This window comes from Hippoglossus stenolepis, chromosome 8 (assembly GCF_022539355.2).
Source record: "Hippoglossus stenolepis isolate QCI-W04-F060 chromosome 8, HSTE1.2, whole genome shotgun sequence".
Classification (NCBI taxonomy): domain Eukaryota; kingdom Metazoa; phylum Chordata; class Actinopteri; order Pleuronectiformes; family Pleuronectidae; genus Hippoglossus; species Hippoglossus stenolepis.
Window position 1 is genome coordinate 22,822,302 of NC_061490.1, and position 23,057 is coordinate 22,845,358.

General features: G+C 41.4%; 3 protein-coding genes across 6 annotated transcripts; all 3 read right to left on the reverse strand.

Annotated features, from left to right (window-relative positions):
* Positions 1-218: 218 nt before the first annotated feature.
* Positions 219-4,901, reverse strand: LOC118113512. Of its 3 annotated transcripts, none has more exons than XM_035163293.2 (7): positions 4,409-4,901; positions 3,306-3,563; positions 2,559-2,664; positions 2,193-2,437; positions 1,711-1,919; positions 1,075-1,234; positions 219-900 (listed from the first exon to the last, which is right to left on the reverse strand). In XM_035163293.2, exons 1-7 carry the CDS (start codon positions 4,701-4,703, stop codon positions 713-715), a joined length of 1,461 nt encoding a protein of 486 aa, XP_035019184.2. In that variant the 5' UTR covers positions 4,704-4,901; the 3' UTR covers positions 219-712. The 3 variants fall into 3 exon arrangements, with proteins under 3 accessions (XP_035019184.2, XP_035019183.2, XP_035019182.2); XM_035163292.2 differs by having other exon boundaries at positions 4,355-4,901; XM_035163291.2 differs by having other exon boundaries at positions 4,352-4,901.
* A 345-nt stretch (positions 4,902-5,246) lies between these two features.
* On the reverse strand, positions 5,247-9,811 carry LOC118113326 (interleukin-21 receptor). Its single transcript, XM_035162905.1, has 9 exons — positions 9,787-9,811; positions 9,490-9,583; positions 8,807-8,924; positions 8,519-8,688; positions 7,605-7,756; positions 7,357-7,516; positions 6,955-7,051; positions 6,777-6,861; positions 5,247-6,406 (listed from the first exon to the last, which is right to left on the reverse strand). The coding sequence occupies exons 2-9, from the start codon at positions 9,557-9,559 to the stop codon at positions 5,912-5,914; spliced, it is 1,347 nt and encodes a 448-aa protein (XP_035018796.1). The 5' UTR covers positions 9,560-9,583; positions 9,787-9,811; the 3' UTR covers positions 5,247-5,911.
* A 348-nt stretch (positions 9,812-10,159) lies between these two features.
* il21r.1 (interleukin 21 receptor, tandem duplicate 1) lies at positions 10,160-22,594 on the reverse strand. Of its 2 annotated transcripts, XM_035162508.2 has the most exons (10): positions 22,460-22,594; positions 21,580-21,658; positions 19,572-19,687; positions 19,200-19,305; positions 17,966-18,156; positions 17,168-17,301; positions 16,880-17,072; positions 16,705-16,780; positions 14,831-14,924; positions 10,160-12,051 (listed from the first exon to the last, which is right to left on the reverse strand). In XM_035162508.2, the coding sequence occupies exons 3-10, from the start codon at positions 19,630-19,632 to the stop codon at positions 11,290-11,292; spliced, it is 1,617 nt and encodes a 538-aa protein (XP_035018399.2). In that variant the 5' UTR covers positions 19,633-19,687; positions 21,580-21,658; positions 22,460-22,594; the 3' UTR covers positions 10,160-11,289. The 2 variants fall into 2 exon arrangements, with proteins under 2 accessions (XP_035018399.2, XP_035018398.2); XM_035162507.2 differs by lacking the exons at positions 21,580-21,658; positions 22,460-22,594 and adding an exon at positions 19,928-20,102.
* Between the last annotated feature and the right edge of the window lie 463 nt (positions 22,595-23,057).

Consider the following 23,057-nt stretch of genomic DNA (forward strand, 5'->3'; position numbering starts at 1 on the left):
ATTTTCAGACCTGTTATCTATATAAAAGAAAAAGGAAATGTGACAAAGGAACTGAGGGCACATATCCCGGACTATCATTTGGATCTGCACTAAATTGCACACACTCATCATCTTCAACATCTGTGAATTTTACCTGGAGAAATTAATGAAAATGTTGAAAAACAACCTCTCAATCATCTCTCAATGTTAAAGAAAGTAAAACAAATAACCTTGCGGTGTAACAACCTGTGTTTATTTTTTTTTTTTAACAATATTCCTTACAAGAACATTTAATCAATGCTGATGATAAGGTCAAATAACAACGAATACAATGAATTCATTCTCTCTTGTAAAAATAAATATGATTGACATTATAAACAAATATTAAGATATGATTAAAAATCTAAATGGAAGTGCAAAGAATAAAGAACTCCAAATAAACAAAAGCAATAATGCAAATAGTGCAAATCTTGTCATTAACTATATATTGTAAAGGAACTGTATAGATTTCTTTTATCTACTGTACCTAACGTTGAGGAGAGTAAATATAATAAAGGGAACAATACGTGTAGTTGTATGTGTGTGTGCAGGTGTCTACATTTGACTATAGACGTGTTTTTGTCGTGTATTGTGTTCTTATTATTATTTCAGATCACTTACCAGTTAAACATTAGATGACAAAAGTAAAATGGCCGTAGGATATATACAGTTGGTGTTGCAGATATATCTGAAACTACTCAATCACATGAGTAAACATGTCATCCATGCAGTATTCCTGCATGCTGGCGGATTCCTTGCCCTTTTCTTGTCGTCTTTTTCGTCCTCCATCTCTGTCCCCTGCCAGCTGCAGCCAGCGCTTTATGAATCGCTCTATCTCCTCATCCACGGCATCCTTGCAGAACGAATTCTGCCGGACTGCATCTGCGGGAGAGGAGGGAAGTAGGTCAAGTTTGAAAAGAGGTTACTGCACCCACCGCCTGCCTTTCTAGGGCAACCTAATTTCTCTAGTTCCCCTCCTTGCAACCTGCACACCAAATTCAACTTCCCCCCCCTCCCCCATGGTTTAGAGGTACATTCTTGCTGCAGCACACTCACTGATGATGACTCTTTTGATGGTAAGGTTCTCTATCTTCTGCTTGTTATTTCTTCCCCTCCAGTTGATGTTTTTGGCCAAAGTGTTGGTAAAGAGCTTGGCCATTATCCTCCAGACGCTCTCTTTGGTCGTCATCCCCCCAGACAGGCCAAGGTACGAGATCTGGAGAGTGGACATTACTTAATTTGCTGTATGCAGTGTGTAGCATTCTACACAAAATAAAATGTCAATGTCAATTGAAGGGTTTAAACAGGCAAAATGTCTTCAGGGGAAATAGTAAGAGCTGGAACATTTAAAATCAGTGATTCGTGTCTGAATATCTTCACTGAAAGAAATAGCACATGACCCCTTTAAGTACTTAAAACTTTAAGTTGTAACCTTTCATTCTACAATCAAGATACACAAAACATAAAAAGACTTCGTAGTAATCAGCAGCCTCATGAACTTTAAACTGGGAGTAGCTTGAGATATTTCTGCAGATTAGAGTTTGATAGAATAGAATATGTCTAATTCCAGTGTTTATTAATGAAAATCAGCCCTAAAATTGAGTCAATGTGAGGAACAAAGGGTTCTATGTGCTACTTTCATTATCCTTATCACATCTCGAGCTTTACAGAAAACTTGTCACAGATTTTTACCATCCTTTTCTTCAGCTCTGACTCGGCAGAGAGCCTCTGTTCCAGACATCTCAAGTCCTGCACCGACTGGAGCGGAAGGGGAAGCGTGCCGACATCTGGAGGTTCAGAGAGCGGCGCTCCGGGGGAGTTTCCTGACTGCAGTATTTGAAGAACAGTTGTGTTTTGTTGCTTGATGGTCTCCAGTGAAACAAGGACCTCGAGAAGTATTGCTTCAAAAAAAAACAGAAGATCAAACACGACAATAAATTTCAGTGTTGACAGGAACAAGACAACTTTTTATTCATTATTCTTATTGGGGTAAGAGGCTGAGGCGTTAAATCGGCACTAGTCCTACAACCCTTTTATTTTATTCTTCTTCTCATGTTTTATTTTATTGTGCAGCTCTTTCGTCATCTCTGGTTGTTTCAAATCCGTGTCATAAATAAACTTGACTTTTTCTTAAACCATGGAATAACTAGTGACAATTCATTTTCAACTCTTACGGTCGCATGTAGGTTGTGGGGTTGTCATGGTGATGTATGTCGGCTGCTGACATGCTAGCGGCTCTTGTGCATGTAACTTTGAAGTTATTGAGCCATTGCTGCTCTGCCAGTGGAGCTGCGTTGAGCCGATATCGCTCAGATTGTCATTCAGAGCAGTTGTTTTTCGGACAGATGAATAAGTCACACAGGGTTTCTTCACAACAACCTCTTCCTCCGTCTCGGGTAGGCGGCATCCGTTTCTTTCCCTGGATTCAAAATAAAGAGTTTGGAAGTTGGTCGATGACGTTTGACTGTTTTCCCTCTGAGCCCATTATAAATCAATTGTATACATATGTACAATGTATTTTAGGATTGAGAAATCTATACCCCCCTCTCCGTTTCAGATTGGCAGCAGGTTCGTCTTCCTCTTCTGTTGTCGTCACCTTGTTCATCTGGGAATTTGCCGTTTTTACCACAAATTCAACCCGCGTGTCTGCAAGAGGAAATTTTCATATTGTTAAATCAGGGATCAGAAAAACAAATCCACTGATCCGGTCACATTTATCATCTTGTTCACTTATTCTAAGATCAAATTGTGTCTGAAAAAAAATCTGAATCTTGGGTTAGGGTTCGGCAAGTAGTTCCTACTGTTAAGGTTTGAGCAAGTCTCCAGGAAATCATTATAAGTGAATTTTCAATTTAATTCTCTCTCAAGTCATGGAGACACAACGTGTGCATGCGTGTGCGTGTGCGTGTGTGTCGTCATGGTAAATTGTGGTCTTGGAGACACCTTCTGTAGCAGGAAATGCCACAGAGGTGGTTTTGAGCACTCTGGTAGGTGTTTATTCTATGCATGTGTGTATATGTGTGAATATTATTATATATTTATTTATTTGATTTCAATTCAATTTTAAACACATGCAAAGTGTCTTTGTTGTAACCTTTGTTGAGATAAGAATAAAATGTATTATTAAAATATAAATCTGAATTCATCGCAGTGTTTATTGCAGCCACCGGGGCCTTTTCTACTGCAACAGCCTCATTTGTATTTTGCACATTTTACTTTACAAGCACCCCGAGGTCGCTCACCACTGTTGCTTCTCTCTCATCCAGACAGATACGACAGCAGCTTACTTTTCATTGCAGCTGTTTCTTGATGCTGATGTTCAGCTCCACCAGCCTCCTGCTGGTCCAGCAGACTCCCCTCACACACCTCCCATTTAATGACCGGCTCCAGATCGGAGGGCTCCTCTTTGATCACGGAGGTGATGCATCCAGCCGCTCCTTCACCCTCCAATGAAGGAGCTCCATTCTGGGCATGTTGGTGGGGAAAGGCCTCTGCTGTGTCATGGGGCTTCGGGGAAAGGTGAGTGGTTGTTGCTCCACCAGCACCTGATGAACAGATAAATAAGTGAGATAAGTGGGTGGAGATGTGTCAACTCATCTACTTAATTCCACCCACGCATGTCTGTCTGTCTGAATGTGGAACGCATATCTCGTGAACTGTACATCTTATCAGCTTCACACCTGACAAATGTATTGTTAATGGTCCAGGGACATGCAGTGTCCATTTTGGTGCCATTTGGACACATGATATGTTCAAAATTCATAAAAAAGGAACAAACAGGCAACCAGCGCTCTGTAGTAGTCAGTGGGCGTGTGGCAGCGTGTCTTTGGTCGGCGGTTGAAGGTCAAACTGGGTCAAACTGGGTCAAACTGGGTCAAAATCACCACAGGATCATTTTGATGATTTGATTATTTTTAATTCACCCTATTGGACTGACAACATCACTTCCTGTTTGGCAAATTTGACTTAAAAGTAAAAGCACAAGTTTCATTTTGTTGCGGCCACGCTTCATATTGAGCTGAATTTCAGAGGTTATATTTTGAAAAGTTATGAACTTGGGTCTGAAGATTGTGTCGGCTGCTTAACAGACCTCCGACAAAGTCGACATGCAATGTATGAAAAATAGCATCAGTTGAATAAATCATTCAAACTCATATAAACCACACACATGAATGGCAATAAAGACAATTCTATAAAAACTTCACTGCAGATAAACCAGGTAGGATGAGCACAACGTTTTCCAACTTCATGCTGCAGCACAGACACAACGTCCAGCACACACACAGTAACACAGTGACATATATTGTAGAACTGTTTGAGGAGGAGTCACTACCACCAAGCGCTCTGACTCCAGGCTGCCTCCTCCGCACCTCCTCCTGGTCTGACCCACCACAGGCTGGGACTCCAGGCTGCCTCCTCCGCACCTCCTCCCGCAGCAGCGTCACTTCACTCTCACTTTGCTCCAACTTGCTCTCCAGCCTCCTGACCTCCAGCTCCCGCTCCTCCAGCCTCCTCTGGTACTCCAGCAGCGTCCGGCTGCAGGCGCCGCGCATCACCGCCACCACCGAGTCCACCGCCGCCCTGATGGCGCTCTCCACGGCCGCTGCCTCCTCCTCCATCAGCAAACTTGGGGACAAACCAGGCAGGTTGCTGTGGCGGCTGCTGTTACTGTTCCTCGTCGTCATGTCGGAGTCCACAGGGTGAAAGACGACAGCTCTGCTCTCACTGACTGTTCAAGAATGTCACAGAGAAGTGAGCCACAGCTTCAGTTTGGAGTCCAGATGTTTGCAGCTGTAACACACACACACACATACACACACACACATACACACACAGTGAGAGTCACATCTGCTGATACACAGATGCTCTTCTTTCTCTGCTTCTTCTCGTGTGTTTAAAAGAGGTTGGTTAAAACAAATTAAATAAACGTTTTGGTGCAATACCGCCACCAGCTGGTATGGAGTGTGAACCAGGATGTATAAAAGTCCAAATGAGAAAAAGGGAGAGGGGGGTGTGTATAAAATAAATGAATTAATAAATCCAATTCTCTCCATCAATTTTGCTGTCCTGAGGTATTGAAATAAAATAAACGTATAATGTAAAAGATCAAGATTTTAGAGCAGAGCCACGTTTTTTCTTTTTATTTACATCAGATTTGACTTTTAAACATATATACAAGAAATGGTTGAGAACAAACATACAAACAGAGATTAACAGAGAAACATTCATGTGTTTGAATCGTTCTTTATTGATCCCCTGAAGGAAAAACTGTACAGCACAGCATGAGCATTTGATTCATCCCCTTTATTTTAAGAGCAGCGCCTTTTGCCCTCCCTAAAGAAAAACACTCGTAGCTTTCATCAACATTTCAATAATTGGAAGGTGGAGGACGACCCGGCAATTATCTACAAGCATTTTTCTCAAGCCAAAAAAACCCAAACAAGTCATCATCATCATCATCATGTCTTATCGCGCCAGTTGTTTGTCTCCTTCAGGTGTCAAAGCAAATGGGACCAGTGGGCTCCCACAGAAGATGTGGCCGATGGTCTGGTGAGTCGACACTGAGCATCGGTGTTGATTCCACACTTTTCTAGGTGGTCCCCGCCTTTGCCTCCTGTCATCCTTGCTCTATAAACCCTCGGCCCCTGGACAAGATGTCAGAGTTCAGAGTTATCAGCTTCAATGTGAAAGGAATGCCCAGAAAGTATAACTGGACATAAAATACAAACAAGGCAAATACAACATAGTTTGGGCATATGCATAACAGCCTGATTCTGACCCTCCCCTGAAACAACCAGCCGCTGTGATCCGTGCCACCAGTGAACAGGTTTTAACATTTTTTAGCTCTCGTCCTCATGCTGGGAATCAGATGGAATATATATGTGCTCTTCGTTCATTTGCACACTAAAACAGGAACCACACCCTCTGCTGTTTTGTTGAGGATGCAGTAATCTTTACAGTAACGTGGCGGCGAACTGGCTTCAACAGGACTGTTGGGTAAACTGCACTCTGGGCTTGGGGTCAGATCGTCGCAGCTGCAACCAGAGTCAGTGCAGCTGCTCTCGAAGACGTCTTGAGGCGGCAACGGCGTTACTGGTACTTCCCCTATGCTGCAGCCCCAGACAGATCCAGGGAGCCGAGTGTAAGAAGTGTCCCCTGCAGGATGGACCGTGGTTATCGGCTGGGGCGCCACGTGCATCCCAGGCAAGCCAACGTAGGAGGTTTGACATTGAGGGAATGTCAGTTGTGTAGCTGCAGTGATGTGGAGGTCCTGGTTCTCCTCTGGGTCCTTGGTTTTGGGTTTTGGTTCAACAGTCACAGCATCGTTTATCAAGATCTCGTCAGTTTTGTACACTAGTGCGTATTTACCTTGAGGTGAGAGCCATTCCTGTAAATACATGGACAGGAGGAAACATAAGGCTGGAGACAGCTGCATGACTTATTTCCACATGTTACACAGCATAATACATGGATCTTTAAAACGAATCTGGCATATTTAGGGGATTGATATTTGCAGGTATGTATTCAACTGAATTCCATTCTAGCTGTTTGTGTTTGTGCCTTGATTGGTTCCCTGTATTAAATTCTATCCTCATATGTAATTCTTTCAATCAATGTACTTCCACTGTGGTAAAGCTGAAGCAAATCTTAACAAAAAATGATAAACCAAAACAACCCCCGAGGTCTTGAACATAATGACTGGGGACAAGAGACGTCTATACACCACTGTGTGAGAGGAACCCGCTCTGCCACCTCACCTTGAGGTTTCCTTCATGTTGCTGAAACAGAGGTTGAAAGAAAGGAGCGGGCGACGGCGTGTGGGACAGAGTTTTTATCTTCATTCTGTCAATCAAAGCAAATTTTACAAATCCTTATCCAGATCAGAGAACAGTCATTATGAGTTGAATTTTATTTTTGAAAGTGCACACAATTTACCTTGCAGCGGGGCTGTGGAACACAAATACCAGAACTCCCACAACCACACACACCGGGACCAGAGATTTGGTCAAAGTTATCAATATGTTTTCTTGTTCTGAGAGAGAGTCAGGAAATAATTCAGCATTAGTGAGTCAGAGGTGACAGTGGAACTGACATTTAGGGGTTTTCATGGTTATTCCACAAAAGCAGTAGAGTGGGTTTTGGTCTTTGAGACTGACTCATGTCTTTCATACTATATTAACTGTATATCTCAATATATGTAATAACTGAGATATACATAACAGAGACTCACACATAAGTACAAGACTAGAGGAAGCAGACTTCTGATGTTTATCTGTACATTTACATGCATCATTCATAGTCAGTGCCATGACGACTAAAGAAAAAGTATGATTTTACCCTCTTGCACTTTGTTTTTCCAGCATATCTGTGGACTCCATTGACTCCAACTGGTGTTATATTCTCCCCTGACATTGGACCTCACTCGAGTGCAGTATGTAGCATGTGCTTCAAGTTGTAACCGTAAAATCGATGCAAACTCCTCACGCCTGTGAAGTGTCTGGGGAAACAATCAGAACGTTGTCAGGTCTTACATCTGCAGCGAAACACGGTGTCACAGTTTGTCTGTTTGTGACAGTGGATCTCACCTTGCTCTCACTGTTGGGAGATTTCTGGAGGAGGACTTCGTAGTCGAGGAAATCATTTAAGTACTTATGGTCTTCATACATACTTTTCCAGGTGATGTTGAAAACCTCTGGTGTTTGTTGGACATCAACTTCATCCGGGGGTGTCAGCTGAACTGATCACAAACATTGATCGAATCATATTTACATATATACAAATCTGTCTACTACGTACAGTACAAAGATACTACCTAATATGTGTTGTTGAGTATCTCTCCTGAATAATACTTGTCATAATCCTACAATGTACTATTATCTCCGCAAGGAGCTTGTGTTTATGTCCATTGGTTTGTTTGTAAGCAGAATTTCGCAAAAACTTCTAAACAGATTTCCAAATAATGCATGGAATTTGGAAAAAGAAAATCCGGCATAGGTGACTAACATCTATGAGTGGGTGGACATTGACGTGGATCCAAATCCAGATGTGGATCTAATGAATTTAAAAGTGGTTGAGTAGCTTCAATAGTTTTAGAACTATGTCCAAACAAACATTATGGATTTAGTGCAGAATGTCTTTACATAGAAAAATCTTTATTGTCATCATAACCAGGTATAATGAAATTGTAAGTGGCTTCTCTCTTCAAAGTAAGTTAGATATATAAAAGTGTAAACATCTAGAAAAATATAAGCATGTAAATAAAAACATTTTACGTGAACATATATAACTATGCAGAGAACGAATATGACATATTTACAAATAAGCCTAGTGCAAAATGGCAGAAAAAGGCTTTCTGCATATGTGTGTGCATGTGTCGCATGTGTCAGTCACAGTCCCCAGATATCAAATACACACAACTGCATGCATGCACACACACACGTGTCACACCAGTCCGTCAGTCACATACGGTCAGTGTGAAGTACAATAAAATCATACTCACTGTTTTCTGATGGTGTAAATCCCTTGATGAGTGAACGGCAGCCGGAGTCATTACACAGTTGCACGTTGTACGTAGTACTAGAGGTGAACACTCTTCTGTCAAAGACTGTGCAGACACAACTGTAAGTGTGATTCTTCAAGATGAGTGGACAAGTGTACCTTTTATCGTCCCTAAAATAAAAATAAAAACCACCATAAACATGCTTGTTTATAACATGATGCATGAACACAAACATTAAGAATTCAACATTTTCATTAACTTATATAAATGTGGAAGAAGTGCAGTTACCTGATATTTGTGAACTTCAGGCTGTAGTTGGTGTTGGACTGTGCCACAGGATCACCAGTGATCTTCAACACACATGCGACTTCGTTCCAGAAGGCACTCACACAGGAATATCTATCAGCTACAAGTGAGGGAGAAAATATCATGTAGATTTGGACATAATTACTTATTCCCAGTGGTGGGACGTAACAAAGTACATTTACTTAGTTACTTCACTTAAGTGCATTGAGAAATAGGCTACACTCTGCAAGTACTTTTACTACCTTAAAAGCAAGTACTTACATTTACTCAAGTAGAGTTAATATTACCATGTTTATTTCAAACGTAGAAGAATAAAGTTTCATAAAAATGGAAGAACTCAAGCACAGTGAGTTGAGTAAATGTTGAGTAAACCCCCGACTGTGGTCACTACCTCACAGTCGGGGGTTTACTCAACATTTACTTGACTCACTGTGCTTGAGTTAAAATTAATATTACTCAAGAAAGACGTGAATAACAACTTGACATTTCAACATTTCCCGCCTGCTCTGTGCTGGCTGTAAACTGTAAAATGCACGTAGGATCCATGTGAAATTATCTCTGCACAGTTAAATGGGGCGAAGGTGATCGCACAAATAACCACAAGATGAGATCTGCTGTGAGATGCCTTGTTTTATCCTCTCAGTATCCAGAGAGCTGAGCCTTACCTGTGCTGCTGCTGCTCACAGCGAGGATGCTGGAGCACCAACACACGAACAGGAGCTGCGGACACTTCATGTCTCCATGGAGATGAGTATCACTCTGTCGGACAACAGTAAAACCTCAGTTTGCAATTCATCTTGAATTATATGTGTGTCCACCTCTGCTGTAATTCAACACATTTATCGTTCCAGTCCACAGTAGCAAGAATTACAATATAACAATATATTAAGTTAATCTTCTAGAAAAAGACAAGAAAATCTATATAGTTGTCATGATGGTAGAGAATGGAAATGTGCTGTTACCTGAGGGGCTGCCCTGGTGCTGTTGGTGGCTCACACACTGAATGAGATGAACTGAGCTTCAATTTATTATCAGTTGCATCACAGGATGTGAAACCTCAGAGTTTTTTTTTTGTGTCATTTGTGGATCTTTTTTTCATGCTTTTCTTCAGAGTAATTTTTGTTGAGGTGAATTATTAATATATTTAAGTTGCTATACATGTTTTAAGACTTAATGGTTTGTTTTTTTAATGATCAGGTTTCAGCTTCTCCTCCAGAGGGGTCAGTCTTTCAAAGGATGGTGTTTTTGATGTGTGTGGTGTAAAATCCCAAATCTCCCAAGTGTTGCAGGTTTTCCTTCTATGATCTTGTCTGGAAGAACATGCATCAGCTTCTCTAATCGTGATTCTTTCTTTTATTTTGACATCTGCAGGCACAGACTGAGCACACAGAGCACGAAGGAGAAGCAAACACCACAACATTCAAATCCAACTTAATATTTACATGGAATTTAAGACAGAGAAAACAGACAGAATTAGAATAATAGAGTGCAGATCTCTGATTCCCCTTAATCCACATCTGCACCAAAATGTAATGGAGTCTTTAAAAGCCGAGGTCTCATCCCTCCACCAGATTTAGTGGAAATTCATTTAAGCATTGTCCTGCTAATAAAGAAAGCAACAAACCAACAAACTAGAAAGGCACTGAGTAGATCTGATACAACTGCAAAAACCAAACAATTCCCTTAAATTCAATTACACACTCATATCAGTTCCCCACAGATGCCTCATCAAGAGCCATGAATCACTCCCTAAGAAAAGGCAAAAAACATCGTAGTTTCATAAGTTAAATCTTTTGCCAGTTCCTGCAGTTGCACCTCCACAGTTGTGCATGTACCACACGAATATAACATTTGGTGAAAGAGGAGAAATAATCGTCGTGTTTGGAGATGAGGGACATTGCACAAAACAGGACGAGTGGTTGCAGTGATGACAGATAATGGTCATTTACAAGAACGTTATCAGACATCTTGATAAGGCAGCACGCACAGGGTGCAAGATGAAGCATAAGAACATGCAGAGACGGAGACAGAATGACAAAGATATTATGCACAAAAGCATAAATGCAGAGTTTTGATCCTGTGTTGCAATGTCTAAGACGTCCGGAGGGTCCCATGCAAATAATTATAGATGCTCATTGCTTTGTTATGACCTATTAACGGACTGATGCATTGAATGAGCATTTGAGAAACTCACTGCAAGAGACATGAAGGGAAAGACTATTTTCAAAACATATTTAAACACAAACAACGATTATAAAACAAGAGAAGCTGACTATATACACGTCATACAAAGTACAGGGTTCAACATTTCAAGATGAACTAACTAGAATCTCAAATATCTGTTGTGAAAATACCAACAACAATGTCCATGTTTTAAATGCACGACCCACAGAACTCCAAAAAGTGTTGCATTAAAGTCACAGTCCTGCATAAACGCAGCTTAACGGTGGCAGGAATAATAATCATCACTGTGTTTCACGCAGTTCACTGTCCGAGTTGCTGGCGTCCTCCTGAATAATGTTACATATCATCCACTGCCTCACGTAGTTTGAATTAGAGTTTTTTTGCTCCTGAAATAAGTCGGAGTCCATGTGCTCCGCTGTGTCCGAGGCCCCGGGGCTGCTGCACTCTGCAAAACCACTGTCAATGGTGTCCAAGTCCACACGAGGGTAGCCGTCCTCCGAGTGCTCGTTTGAGGTGTAGGAGTCAAGGGAAATCCTCTCTGGCTCGTTGAACTCAGCACGTGGCTGAAAGTTTATATTTCCCACTTCTGATAACTCGATGGACATTTTGTTTTCATGCTCTGGTGACATCGCGCTTTGTCTGTCCAGCTGAGGTCCCTCTGAATCGTACCCAGCATGCTCTCTGTCGACCTCTTCGAACGAACCAAAGCTTTCTCCGTCTTGGAAGCTGGCGAGGGTGTTCACGGAGCTCTGCGACATGACTTCCTCCTCATACTCCTCTCCGGACAGGGTAACCGTGTGGATGGAGACGTGTCCAGCGGAGTGGCCGGTGTCCTGCGAGCTGCCATCGCTGTGGAAGGGCAGCAGCCAGTTGCTCTGAGGCTGCAGCACGTGGGGGAAGTGACCGCCATTACTCGTCTCGTTGACCTCTCTGAAGCTCTTCTTCTCCTCGCTCAGTTGAGGGACGTCGTACTGCTTCTCGCTCATCAGCTGAGATTCGATCCGCAGGTAATCATACTCGCTGAATAAAGGCTTCACCCACTCCTGCAACAGAGCAAAGGGAAGACATTAACTCAGAGTCTATAGAACCACTGGCACTGTGAATGTTTAAAGGAATATAAGGAATGCAGCATTTTGGGAAAGGTTCAGTTGTATAGATAATGGATGAATGGATGGATGGAGGTAGAACGTGTGTTTATTAATGAGTTTATAGGTTTGTAGGATTTACTGCAGGACGGAGCCTTACTCTGGGTAGCTGAAAATGGAGGGGTAGGGCCAATGGGGGGGGTTGAACAGGGGTTATGTGAGAGACTGGAAACTTCCAGGACGACTGTGGTGTTATTTTGTGATTTTATCAAACGTTCCACTTCTCATCAAGGGTTGAAAAGCGGAGGCAGGAGGTTATGCTCGGTGGTAAAATGTTCCCCCGCCCAACAGCAGCCTCCAGTTCCTCGAGCAGGAGCCTCTGGCTTTTCACTACTTGAGGATTTTACAACCTCCAGCAGGATCTAAACATTTTTAGTATCTGTTATTATACATGATGTTACCATAAGGGAAATAATACATGCGGTGTTAGCGTCCATTATTCATCATTATTATCCACCAACTTATTTTTGCACATACTGCAGGAAAGTATTGACATTTTAACCATTTTCCATCACACGTTAAGACTCATTGGAGTAAGAAGGAGCCAACATGAACATTTCTACGTTATGCATATTTGATTTATAAGATACACTGCTATGAATAACTGTGATTTTTGTTTTACTTTGTTTCAATTTTGATGAACAACTCTCCCACAAACACACACAGCTTCACAGCAGCTTATTAAGTGTGAATCTTCTGCAGCCACGTTTCGCCTACACGCAGAAAGGTGATGCCCAGATAAGCATGAACCACACTCTCGATGCTCACGTCACCACTTCCTGACGGAAAAAGATCATCAGCATCACAGAGTCGTCTCTGATGCACTGAAGGAACGCCACGAGAGACAGATAGCACAGGCTGACAAGACCATAGATTTCAGCAAGAGCGTGGTTCAGTTTATCGAAGTGATCCTGAAGATACCGTGTACAAAATAAATAAAACGCCCAATGAGATATTTTGAAGAGCAAACAGGATTTGTACTAAAAGTGCAAACCTGCAGAAAAGCACCTCACACTGAAGACGTGTCGTTGTTGTTTCCCTTGCTACAGACATAATACAGCTTTTCATTAGTATCATTTAAGAGCACGTCCTTCATAAACGGACACATTTAAGTTAGTTTAATTTCTGTTTCTGTCGTCAGTTCAAGTGTTTGATGACGGTGAAAATCCAGATGCTGCTACTTAAGAAACTCTGCAGCATCAGAATCAAATACATAAACTAAACTCCTCTGCAGCAGATTGTCTTCATAACTCTTTTATTGAAAGTATTTGATTTCTTAACGTTACCAGTGACCCCACATATGTCCTTCATGACTTCTATAATATCACGTGTTTTATATTGTTCACATACGCTTTTTAACTATATATTAGTTTGACAGTTTGCATTTCACGCTGTGATCTCTTGTCTCCCACATGTTTTTCTTTACACCGTCATATTTTGCTCTTATAGACTGTTTTTATGTTTGTATATAACTGTGTGTTTTTATAGTTTTAAACCAGCTGACTCTGATCTCTTCTGTATTTCATCATCTTTCTACTTCTTCCCCTTCCACAACACTGAATGTTCTCCAGGTTATTTGCTGTGGTAGCACACTCTGCTGGGAAATCTTTGTAACTGCACATAAATCCCACACTGAAGGTGTTGGGTTTACTTGAGCTGAGCTGCACTGAACTGTAATACTGCCAGTAGTTTTTAAAGAATACCTCAATAACTGTAAACTCTACGAGTATATTGTATTATTATTAAAAATAATACTAGATTTATTTAGCGCTAGATGTATTTATTGCTCTTTCTATTGAGCTTAATCCCGAGATAAATGTCCACATCACCGGTTTAGGATAAGTAGGATTCTAGAAAAATGTCCAGACAACCGGTAACATTGGAATTATACAGTAAACTGTCAACCCTGGATGATAAACAAGTTGGGGAAAAGTATTTTTGCCTTTTGAATCTTCGACCCTGAGAACATGATCTAGTTTCAGCTGCTTAAAATCCAACACCTGTTTCTGGGTTGTCACCCGGGTCGTTTATCTTTTAGGGGCAAAGTTAAATGTGACTATTTTGAGGCTGTTTTGACATTTAAGTGTGTTTCAGTAATCGTCTGTTTGGGTGTTGAACCGACGGAAGATTAAATATCAGGGGAAATGAAAACAATGGCGGAAAAAACCATCATCGTAATCTGTGGCCATATCAAATGAAAACAGTCTTATTTTAGGTCTGAAACTCGACACATAAAAGGAAGGGGGATTTTCCACTGTGCTGTCATTTAAAAATATCAAACCACAGAAAATCCTCTTGAAGCCCCTGCACACCGCGTCACTCTCAACATCTGAGCCCTCACATGTGAGTGAAGGGAAATTCCCTGGAGACTCAGTCTGCTGAGTCCAGATGTGCTGAAAAGTCCCGTCAGCAACACCTGCTGGGCCGTTTTGGAAATAACACTCAACCGAGTTTGTTTTGCTTTCCTCGGCTATGGCTCAGGAGGCAGAGCGGGTCGTCCTCTAACCATAGGGTCGCCGGTTTGATCCCCATCTACCCCTTTTCAGCATGCTGAGGTGTCCTTTGGGCAAGATACTGAAACCCAGACGACTGTGCCGACAGTGATGCACGATAGAGAAAGTGCTGGTGGAGTGTCATCATCCACAGAAAAGTATAAATACAGAACATTAACCGTTACCTTGAAGTTTCCTCCATGGTCGTGGTACAGAGGTTCGAAAAACATGTTCGCTCTGGGGATGAATGTCACCACCTTGAGTCTTTTCGTCAAAAACCTGAAACAAACACCAAATGATTTCAGAGGAAGGAAATAGACAAATGACATTCATAACTCAAAGGTGCTGATGCAGTTTTCAGTGGTGCAGAGGCAGCTTTATAAATCATAAATCATAAGTCATTCTGATACTGCAGAAAGACATTAATGTGAGCTGCTGTGCGCTGAAGCTGGAGACAGTCACATCTTAGACTAAAAATTATTGAACTTTTAATGTTTTATGACTCAATATATATAATAATAAAAACCTTAGAGTGGTTCAGGGTGGTTGCTTGGAACATGAGTCAAAAGTGCCAGCGCTATATGACACCACTGTTTTAATTCTGTGTAAATCTGCAGTGACCGTTTCATTTCTGACTCAGACACAAGTGTCAAAAGTCAGACGTCTGTATAAGGTACAAATATCTTAATACAGTTGGAAACAATGTTGATTTGATGTTTTAGGAAGACACTCTGACGTTATTTGCTGTAAGGACATTCAATAATTTAAGAGTCAATCGAGAATATTGTGGAAATATTCACGTTGAAACTATTTTATATTTAAACATCTGGTGTTTTTAAAACAGCAGGGGTTATTTAAGGTCGTCAACAATGATCTTCGGTGGCTCTGTATAATGTGATACTCTCTGAATTCAGGATAATGTTTTACCAAGTGAAATCGATCTATTGCACAAACAGCACCACCACCATGATGGGAGATTTCACCTTTTACACCTTTATTGCTCTATTGTTCTTTGCTTCTGCGGCGAAACAATATTGTAAAACACCCAAATGCAGTAAAATGCAAAAAAAAACTTCCCCACAAACTGAAACTTTCAAAATGATCACATTGCATTTGCTGCTGCGAACAACGATATTTGTTTTTTAAAAAAGAATTATAAAGTGATGCGCCGAGCCAAAGCAAAGTTGAAATCATCACGGCTCAAAGAAGGTAGTATCCCCTGATATGTGAGTTCTTGTTCTTCTTGTAAGTGTGTGTGTGCTCTCGGTGGTGTTCTCAGTTCTCTGACACTGCTCTGCATGACTTCCTATGTCTTCTAGCCATGGCAGCGCAAAGTGCACATACGACGCTGCCGTGGTTTGTCTACTCGTGGGAGGTGATGCCCGGAAAGTGTAGATTGAAGCAGCGAGAACACATGCTAATCGTTTACAGGAAAACAAAGTGCTGGTGATCTCGAGGCTCAGCCTGCTTTCACGCTGCAGTTATTTTTATGTACAATTGATTTAGATTCAGTGATGTGCAAGTTTAAAAGGAAATTAAACGTTAAACACAATTTACATGTTTTATGTCTGTGATAATTTATAGTTTTCCAAATATAATAATATCTGCAGGTTTCTCCGAGTAGTAGTTATAGGAATCATAGTAGTAGTTCAAGGAAAGCCTGATTGAATATATAGAAATGAAGTTTTTGAGCTCATGTGTGAAAGTTTTAACGTGAGAAACTTCACTGTGTTTGAGAAATATGAAAACATGGGCCACTGAATTTTTGGAAAGCAACTTAAGATGCTATTAAAGGAGACATATTCAGGTTGACAATTTTAATTTGGGTTATTACTTAAAAAGGTTTTCATGCTCTAATGTTCAGAAATCACTTTCCTCAAACCGTCCATTGCTGCTGCTCCTCTTTTTTAGCCTCTTTTTAATTTGAAGCAGAACTTTCACATGAACATAAAAACCTATTTAACACACCAGAGGAAATATGTCTCCTTTAAAGTTCTGAAGGTGCCACAATCCAACACAGGGAGAAAAACAAAGTCACTCCAGCGTGTACAATACTCACAGTTTCTGGAAATACCACAAAAGGATGCAGAAGACGAGAATGATGGGGAGGACAAACCAAAAATATCCATTCATCCCTGCACATGTACAGAAAGAAAACCCAGACAAATAATGAAATGATTTATCGTGACAAAGTTGATGATGTGATTGTTTCCAGGTTGGTTTAGTTCTTTCACCTTCATCCTCCACAGGAGCTCCTTCTGTCCTCCACTCCGCAGCAGCGCTCCACTCGCTCCACGGACCCTGATAGACGTTGTTAGGGCACATTTTGGCCTTAACATCCACAGTGTAGTTGACACCCGGCTGGAGTTTGCTGTTGTCCAGCCGGATGTACTGGGACTTCTCCAAGAGAATGGAAGGAACCGGAGCCTGTGAGGAAGATGGCATGGGAGTCGTCAGGGGAGAAACTTGAACATCAACGTACGGCAACAGCATCGTTTCACCTTCTGTTTGTGCTTTCAAACCTTTGACGGGTGTTTGCTCTCTCTTATGCGCAGCCTGTACTGGAGACAGTCGTTTTGGTTGTGGTGGGCCCATGAGATGTTGTAGAGTCCGTCAGTGTTCGTCACTCGAACGTCGGAAGGAGGCTGAGGTTTCACTGTGAAATTGAAAATGCACATACGCAAATAAGAGAAGATATTTTTAGCTTTTGTCTGAATATGGAGGCTCGAGCAGGCGGGTGGGTGTTTGCTACCTGCTCTTATCTCCACGAGAACTCGCTAGAACAAAGATCAAATAACTGGTGTTCTTCGCTGAACTACCATAGAATCGTTCTGTCCTCGTCTCTTTTGGTGCAGATCCGGATCGGGGGGGGGGCAGATCCAGGATTTATTTTTTCAACTTTCAAATTTTTCAAGACTTTCCCTGATTTCTCAAGAGAAGAATTTAATGGTTCTTGATGAAAACAATTGCAATTAGGTGCAGATGTAAATAAAATTGTGGATCTAGTGAATTTAAATTTGGTTTCTTAAGGGGGGATGTTGGGCCTTGGTGGAAGTATGTGCCGTTCTAGCGCTGGTCGGATTCTATCTATTGGCTGTGGTATGATTTTATACTCGACAAGTATCTAAATGTGTGAAAACAAATAGAAACTAACATCAAACTTCTTCTTTACTCAGATATTTTGCCACTAAACACGTCATAAGTGATGCACCGTAGATGCCATTGTTGTCTGTGACATTTGATAATGTCTGTGTTGTCTTCTTATCTGTTCAGTACGCGATGGAATGAAATGCCATATCACGCTTTTAAATCTAACTTACCCACGTCACTCAGAGCCCAGCTAGATGACTCAGTCTCCTTCGTTATTTCTTGATCCCCCTGGTGACTGGCAGTTGCGGTGCACCAGGTCCCGATGCTTGCGACTACATAGAGCTCCTCCAGGTTCATCACGCACCAGGACTGAGGCCATTCGATTTCACAGCTGCCGTTTACCACTTCGTCGTCGTCGTCACTGCAACAGAAAAACCCTGTGTTACAATCCGTGGGGGACATGTCAGCAGCAAGGAACATTTGAGAAAGTAAACCATGCAAGGCAGGTGCATTCATTATTGATTAATCTGTCAATTCCCCAATGAATTAAACCTTGGTCTGTGAGCAAGAAAGAAAATTGGGATGGATTCAGATTACTACCAGCTTTATATAATAACACATGAGTAGAGACGAAAACATCAAATCACTTTTGAGGAAGGTAGGAAACAGAAAACATTTAACACAGAGAAATAACCAACGGGATTATTTAAGTGACTGGAATGACGCTCATTAAAGCTCGAACCTCCGCCAAGGCCCCTTAAATTCAATCAGGCTGCACCGAATAACACACACTCATAACTATCAGTACCCTGCATGTGCCTGATCCTGGATCCGCCCCCCACTGATCCGGATCCACACCAAAGTTGAAAGGGTTCTTCCCTGAACCATAGACCACATCCTTTTTGTGTAATCAACAAGCAAACCAACTAACAAACGCTCCGGGGTGAAGACACAACCTCCGGTGCAGCGGGAACAAAAGTTATTTGTTTAGTTCTTTGCTGTAATTTAGAAACAGTGTGACCATTATGTAGTTTGTCCAGCAGGGTGCAGGAAGTGTTGTTGTTAACAATCAGTACATATCTTGGTCACAATCCTAAAGTCAAATTCAAGGAATCCCCCAAAAAGTTTGTTTCTAGTCATATACTGTATTTATGAAAAACACAGTCGATGACACATCAAGTAGCTGAAAATTTCAAAATGCTAAATCCATCAGACCCTAAGGCTTAAACCATTGATAATAAAGATGAGATCAGTTTTACATTATCACATAAGTGAAGAGTATTAATATTAAAAACAGCTTCACTGTGGAGGTCAAACTTCTTGCAGTGTTTTCCTGAGGTAAACGAAGCCATTTTAAATCAACTCGACTGTTTCCAGAGCCCTTTGAGTTACAGGTGGGACAATAAAGCCACACACAGGAAATAAACATCAACATTAAAGATAGATGGAGATCTGAACTTGTACCTGCAGCTGACTTCCATGAGGATGGGATATGTAGTTATTCCTGAACAGGAGCAATTCAGTGACACATCGTAGTCCGTCGAGCAGGTGACATTGTACAAAGACGTGACTGGAACAAAAATGAAATGAGGTGAACGTTCAGCTGGTGAGGTTTAAAAAAAAACAAACAACATTCATTCACCCGTCAATTAATCAGTTACCAAGAGAAACAAACAAGTTAAGAAAACTAATTTTTAGGCGAAACTTGGCCAAAGGTTTAAACATCGAGACAAACACACACAGCAACGTACAAGAGTGAAATACTGAGCTAAACTGAAGAGTTTCCATTAGGAATTCAGATCAATAGATTGAGTAGAATTGGATCAGTCAACTTACCACAGTGGATCAACAAAGTGACGTCCAACAGCAGCAATAAGCAAACAGCTTTCAGCGCCATGGGGACGACCCAGTGTTTTCAGCCGCTTCGACGAGAGGAAACACAGCAGCTGAAACTGTACATAGAAATATTTGTTATAAAATGATCAGTGGTTAGAAAAAAGAAAAGAAAAGAGCTAAACGCCTTATCGAATAGACAAAAGGTTAAAATATGTAAGATTAGCATTACCAGGAGCATGTAAACACATTCATTAACAAGCACACACTTTAACAAGTCAGAATTTCTAAAGGTGTCAAAACAGACTTTTCCCAGTAACTCGATCACTTCTCTCTCTCTCTAAAAGCAACAATCTTACCTGTTCTTATTTGTCAAAATGAAAAATTCTGTCCCTGAGCTGCTCGAGTCACCGCTGTGTGAGAGCGTTTAGCGGAACAGGGTTCAGCCTGTGTCACAGCGAAGGCGTCAGTGGCGTGACTAAGGATGTGGTTTCAGCCCCTTTGAGTGGCGTCTGTGTGGATGTTGCTTTTCCACCACATCCACACTGCATGAATATGTATGAATATGCAACACTTAGCATCAACAGGAAGCTGAAATTCAAATAAAAATAAAAATAATTCTGTTGTTTATAACAAATAAAAAAAAAAAAATTGACTTTAAAGATTTGACTTTGTGCTGAGGAAATGACGAATTGAACTTTAAACAACCTCTTCCCCACGTAGTGTTCCACCTGTCAGAGTAAACGTATAACTATTGATGCACAACAGTATAAAACACTCACAACAGGATCCAGTGTGTTTAATGAGACCTTTCAAAAGACCCTTATCACACTTAGCACACACGGCTTATTGGGGTTTTTTTCTGAAAGTTCCAGCAGAGAGCACATGTGTTTGAAGCTGAATGAGTCACACGGTGCCTGTGCAGCCCCTCAGCGCTCAGGTTTAATAACAACATTAACTCCAAATGTGATTAACTCTGAGTGTTTGGAGACAGATGTTCACATTAGGCACCAGGAGCTGAACCATAACAGTCCAAACCCAAGTGATGCATAAACTACGTTAGAGCACAAAGATGTTTTTACATTGTACTTCAGGAGGGGGGCTGTGGGGATGCAAATCATTCTGTAGGTGTGTGAATGTGTGTGTTTAATGTCACAGTACTGATGTTAGTCAGAGCTAAAGGCCATTCTGCCTCACAGACACACAGAGACTTCGCACCTGTTGCACTTGGTTTGTTCTACGTGACAAAAGAGCAAGTTTGATATTATACTTTCAGGGGCCACTGCAGCGTCTAATGAGATCCAGTGCAACAGCTCAGCCATAAATCCAAGGCAGTCGGCGTCAGAGAGATATGAATCTAACCACATGTCTGCTTGAATGTTCTGTTCACCTCGCTTACCAACATGAAAGGGGAAGAATATTTCATTTCAATACTAGAATAGTAGAGCGCCTACCTCCGCAAAGGTCAAACAGCTTCAAATCAGATGAGCTGCACCAATTTGCACAGACTCATAGAGACAGTAACAGTTCCCTAAATCTGCTTGATTTTTTTTACATCAGGCTCCACGAATTATTCTCTGGGAAATTGATGAAAAATGTTCTCTGACCCACAGTGCATCCTTCCCACCGGTGGAAATCTGTCTGGTTGGTTCGGTGTCATCTTGCTAAACAAACAAACAATCGGACGAAGCCTCCTTTGCACAGGTCAAAATATCAGAAGGAAATGAATCGGACTACAAGTTTACCCCTGAGGTTTTAGTTTGCAGTGAACTGAAGCATGTTTTTAACCTCATTTACCAACGTGGGGAAGAACGTCTCATTTCAGTATAATGTCGCTGTGACCTCTGTGACAAAAACCTACTTTAACATCTCTCGGAAACTTCACACGAGCTGAACACTGTGGGTGAATGCAGAGCTGTTGAATTAATTTGCATTGCATTATGTGGGTGTAATGAGTGGCCAGGGAGTATATACACTATATATATACAGTATATACCACACAGTGTATTACCTTTGTGAAGCTGCTCAGTTGCTGTTGAGCAAGGCACTGTGATCAGAACTGGAGTCGGACCCTGGGCGCTGCAGTGAGGCTGTTGAATTGAAGAGGAGAAATGTCACCATGAGGATTAACAGACTCGAACCAACAGTGTGATAGAAATAAAAATAAAAATATATATTTTTGAATCTATTTTTGATGAATTCACTGGGGTTTAAAACCTGGAAGGTGCTGGTTGGGTCTTTTGTAAAGTAGCTGAGGTGCTGAGAGCCTGAAGTCAAGTTTGACCCAGATCAATTCTGTGAAGATGAATTGAGTTACTTTAAGTGGTTTCTGGTTCTTTTAACGCACTGTTCACTTTTAACCTTTAATTTAACATTTCACTTTTAACCTGCATTTAACACTTAGTGCAGATTTCACCTGGGCCTCCTGCTCGTCATATTAAATCGACCAGAATCAATGTTTTACTGAACTTTACCGCCCACCCCCTCCACACACAGAGCACAACAATACGACAGGAACTGGAAACACTATCACAAGTCTCATAACTTTGCAATGTGAAAACTCCAAGTTGATAAAGATAAAACAATAAAATCCTAAAGAGAGAAATGAGTAAAACCAGAAATATGGTATTAAAGTGATAACAATTCTGAGATAATATGCAAGTTGATGCAATTGATAAATAAAATAGAACAAAAGGATTCACCTGTAAAAGAATCTCAGATGTGTAAATAAATGTACAGAATAATTCTCTTTCGAGGAATAAAAATTCCACGAAAGAGAATAAGAAGACGCCTCTCTGAAGTGTGTGCAGCACTTGGTCCTGCTCGAGATCAAACTGATATTAAAGCACATGTGGGAGTAAATGATGACGCTAGTGTGAGTGTTTATCTACCTTCGTTCCTCAGAATGTGCCCACGACATCCTCCACGTCTCCTCTGGCACATCACTCACTGGACGAAAGACGGACCCAGCAGCCGGACAGTTTCCACTGGTCGACCCTGCTGAAGCTGAATCCTCAGAGACTGAGGGAAGTGTTGGTGTTTCAGGAGAGAAGCGACTCATCGGGCGAGGGAAGTAGCTGCAGGCCAAACAACAGATCAACAGCCTCTTTGTTTAAAATGCACATTAAACAGAAAAACGATTCCGCCTCCAGACACATGAGAATGTTACTCAACAGGTCCGAGGGTCACTTACTAATATCCCAGCACTTTGACTTCATTTCGAAGAATTAACTTTTCAGATCACTGACATGTGCAGTTATTCTCAGGCTGCTTTGCATCCACAGCAGACTGAGATCATGCTGAAGTCAGGAGACGGTGATAAATCAGCATCCTGATATAGAACCAAGACTGCTTTTAGTTCAGTTTCTGCACCGACTTTGCTGATGTGCAGAATAAGTAATTCTTCCCTTTATACCGTGGATGACACATTATCACCAAAGTAGATTATTTCCATCTTCATGCTTCTACATCTACATCCATCTACATCCA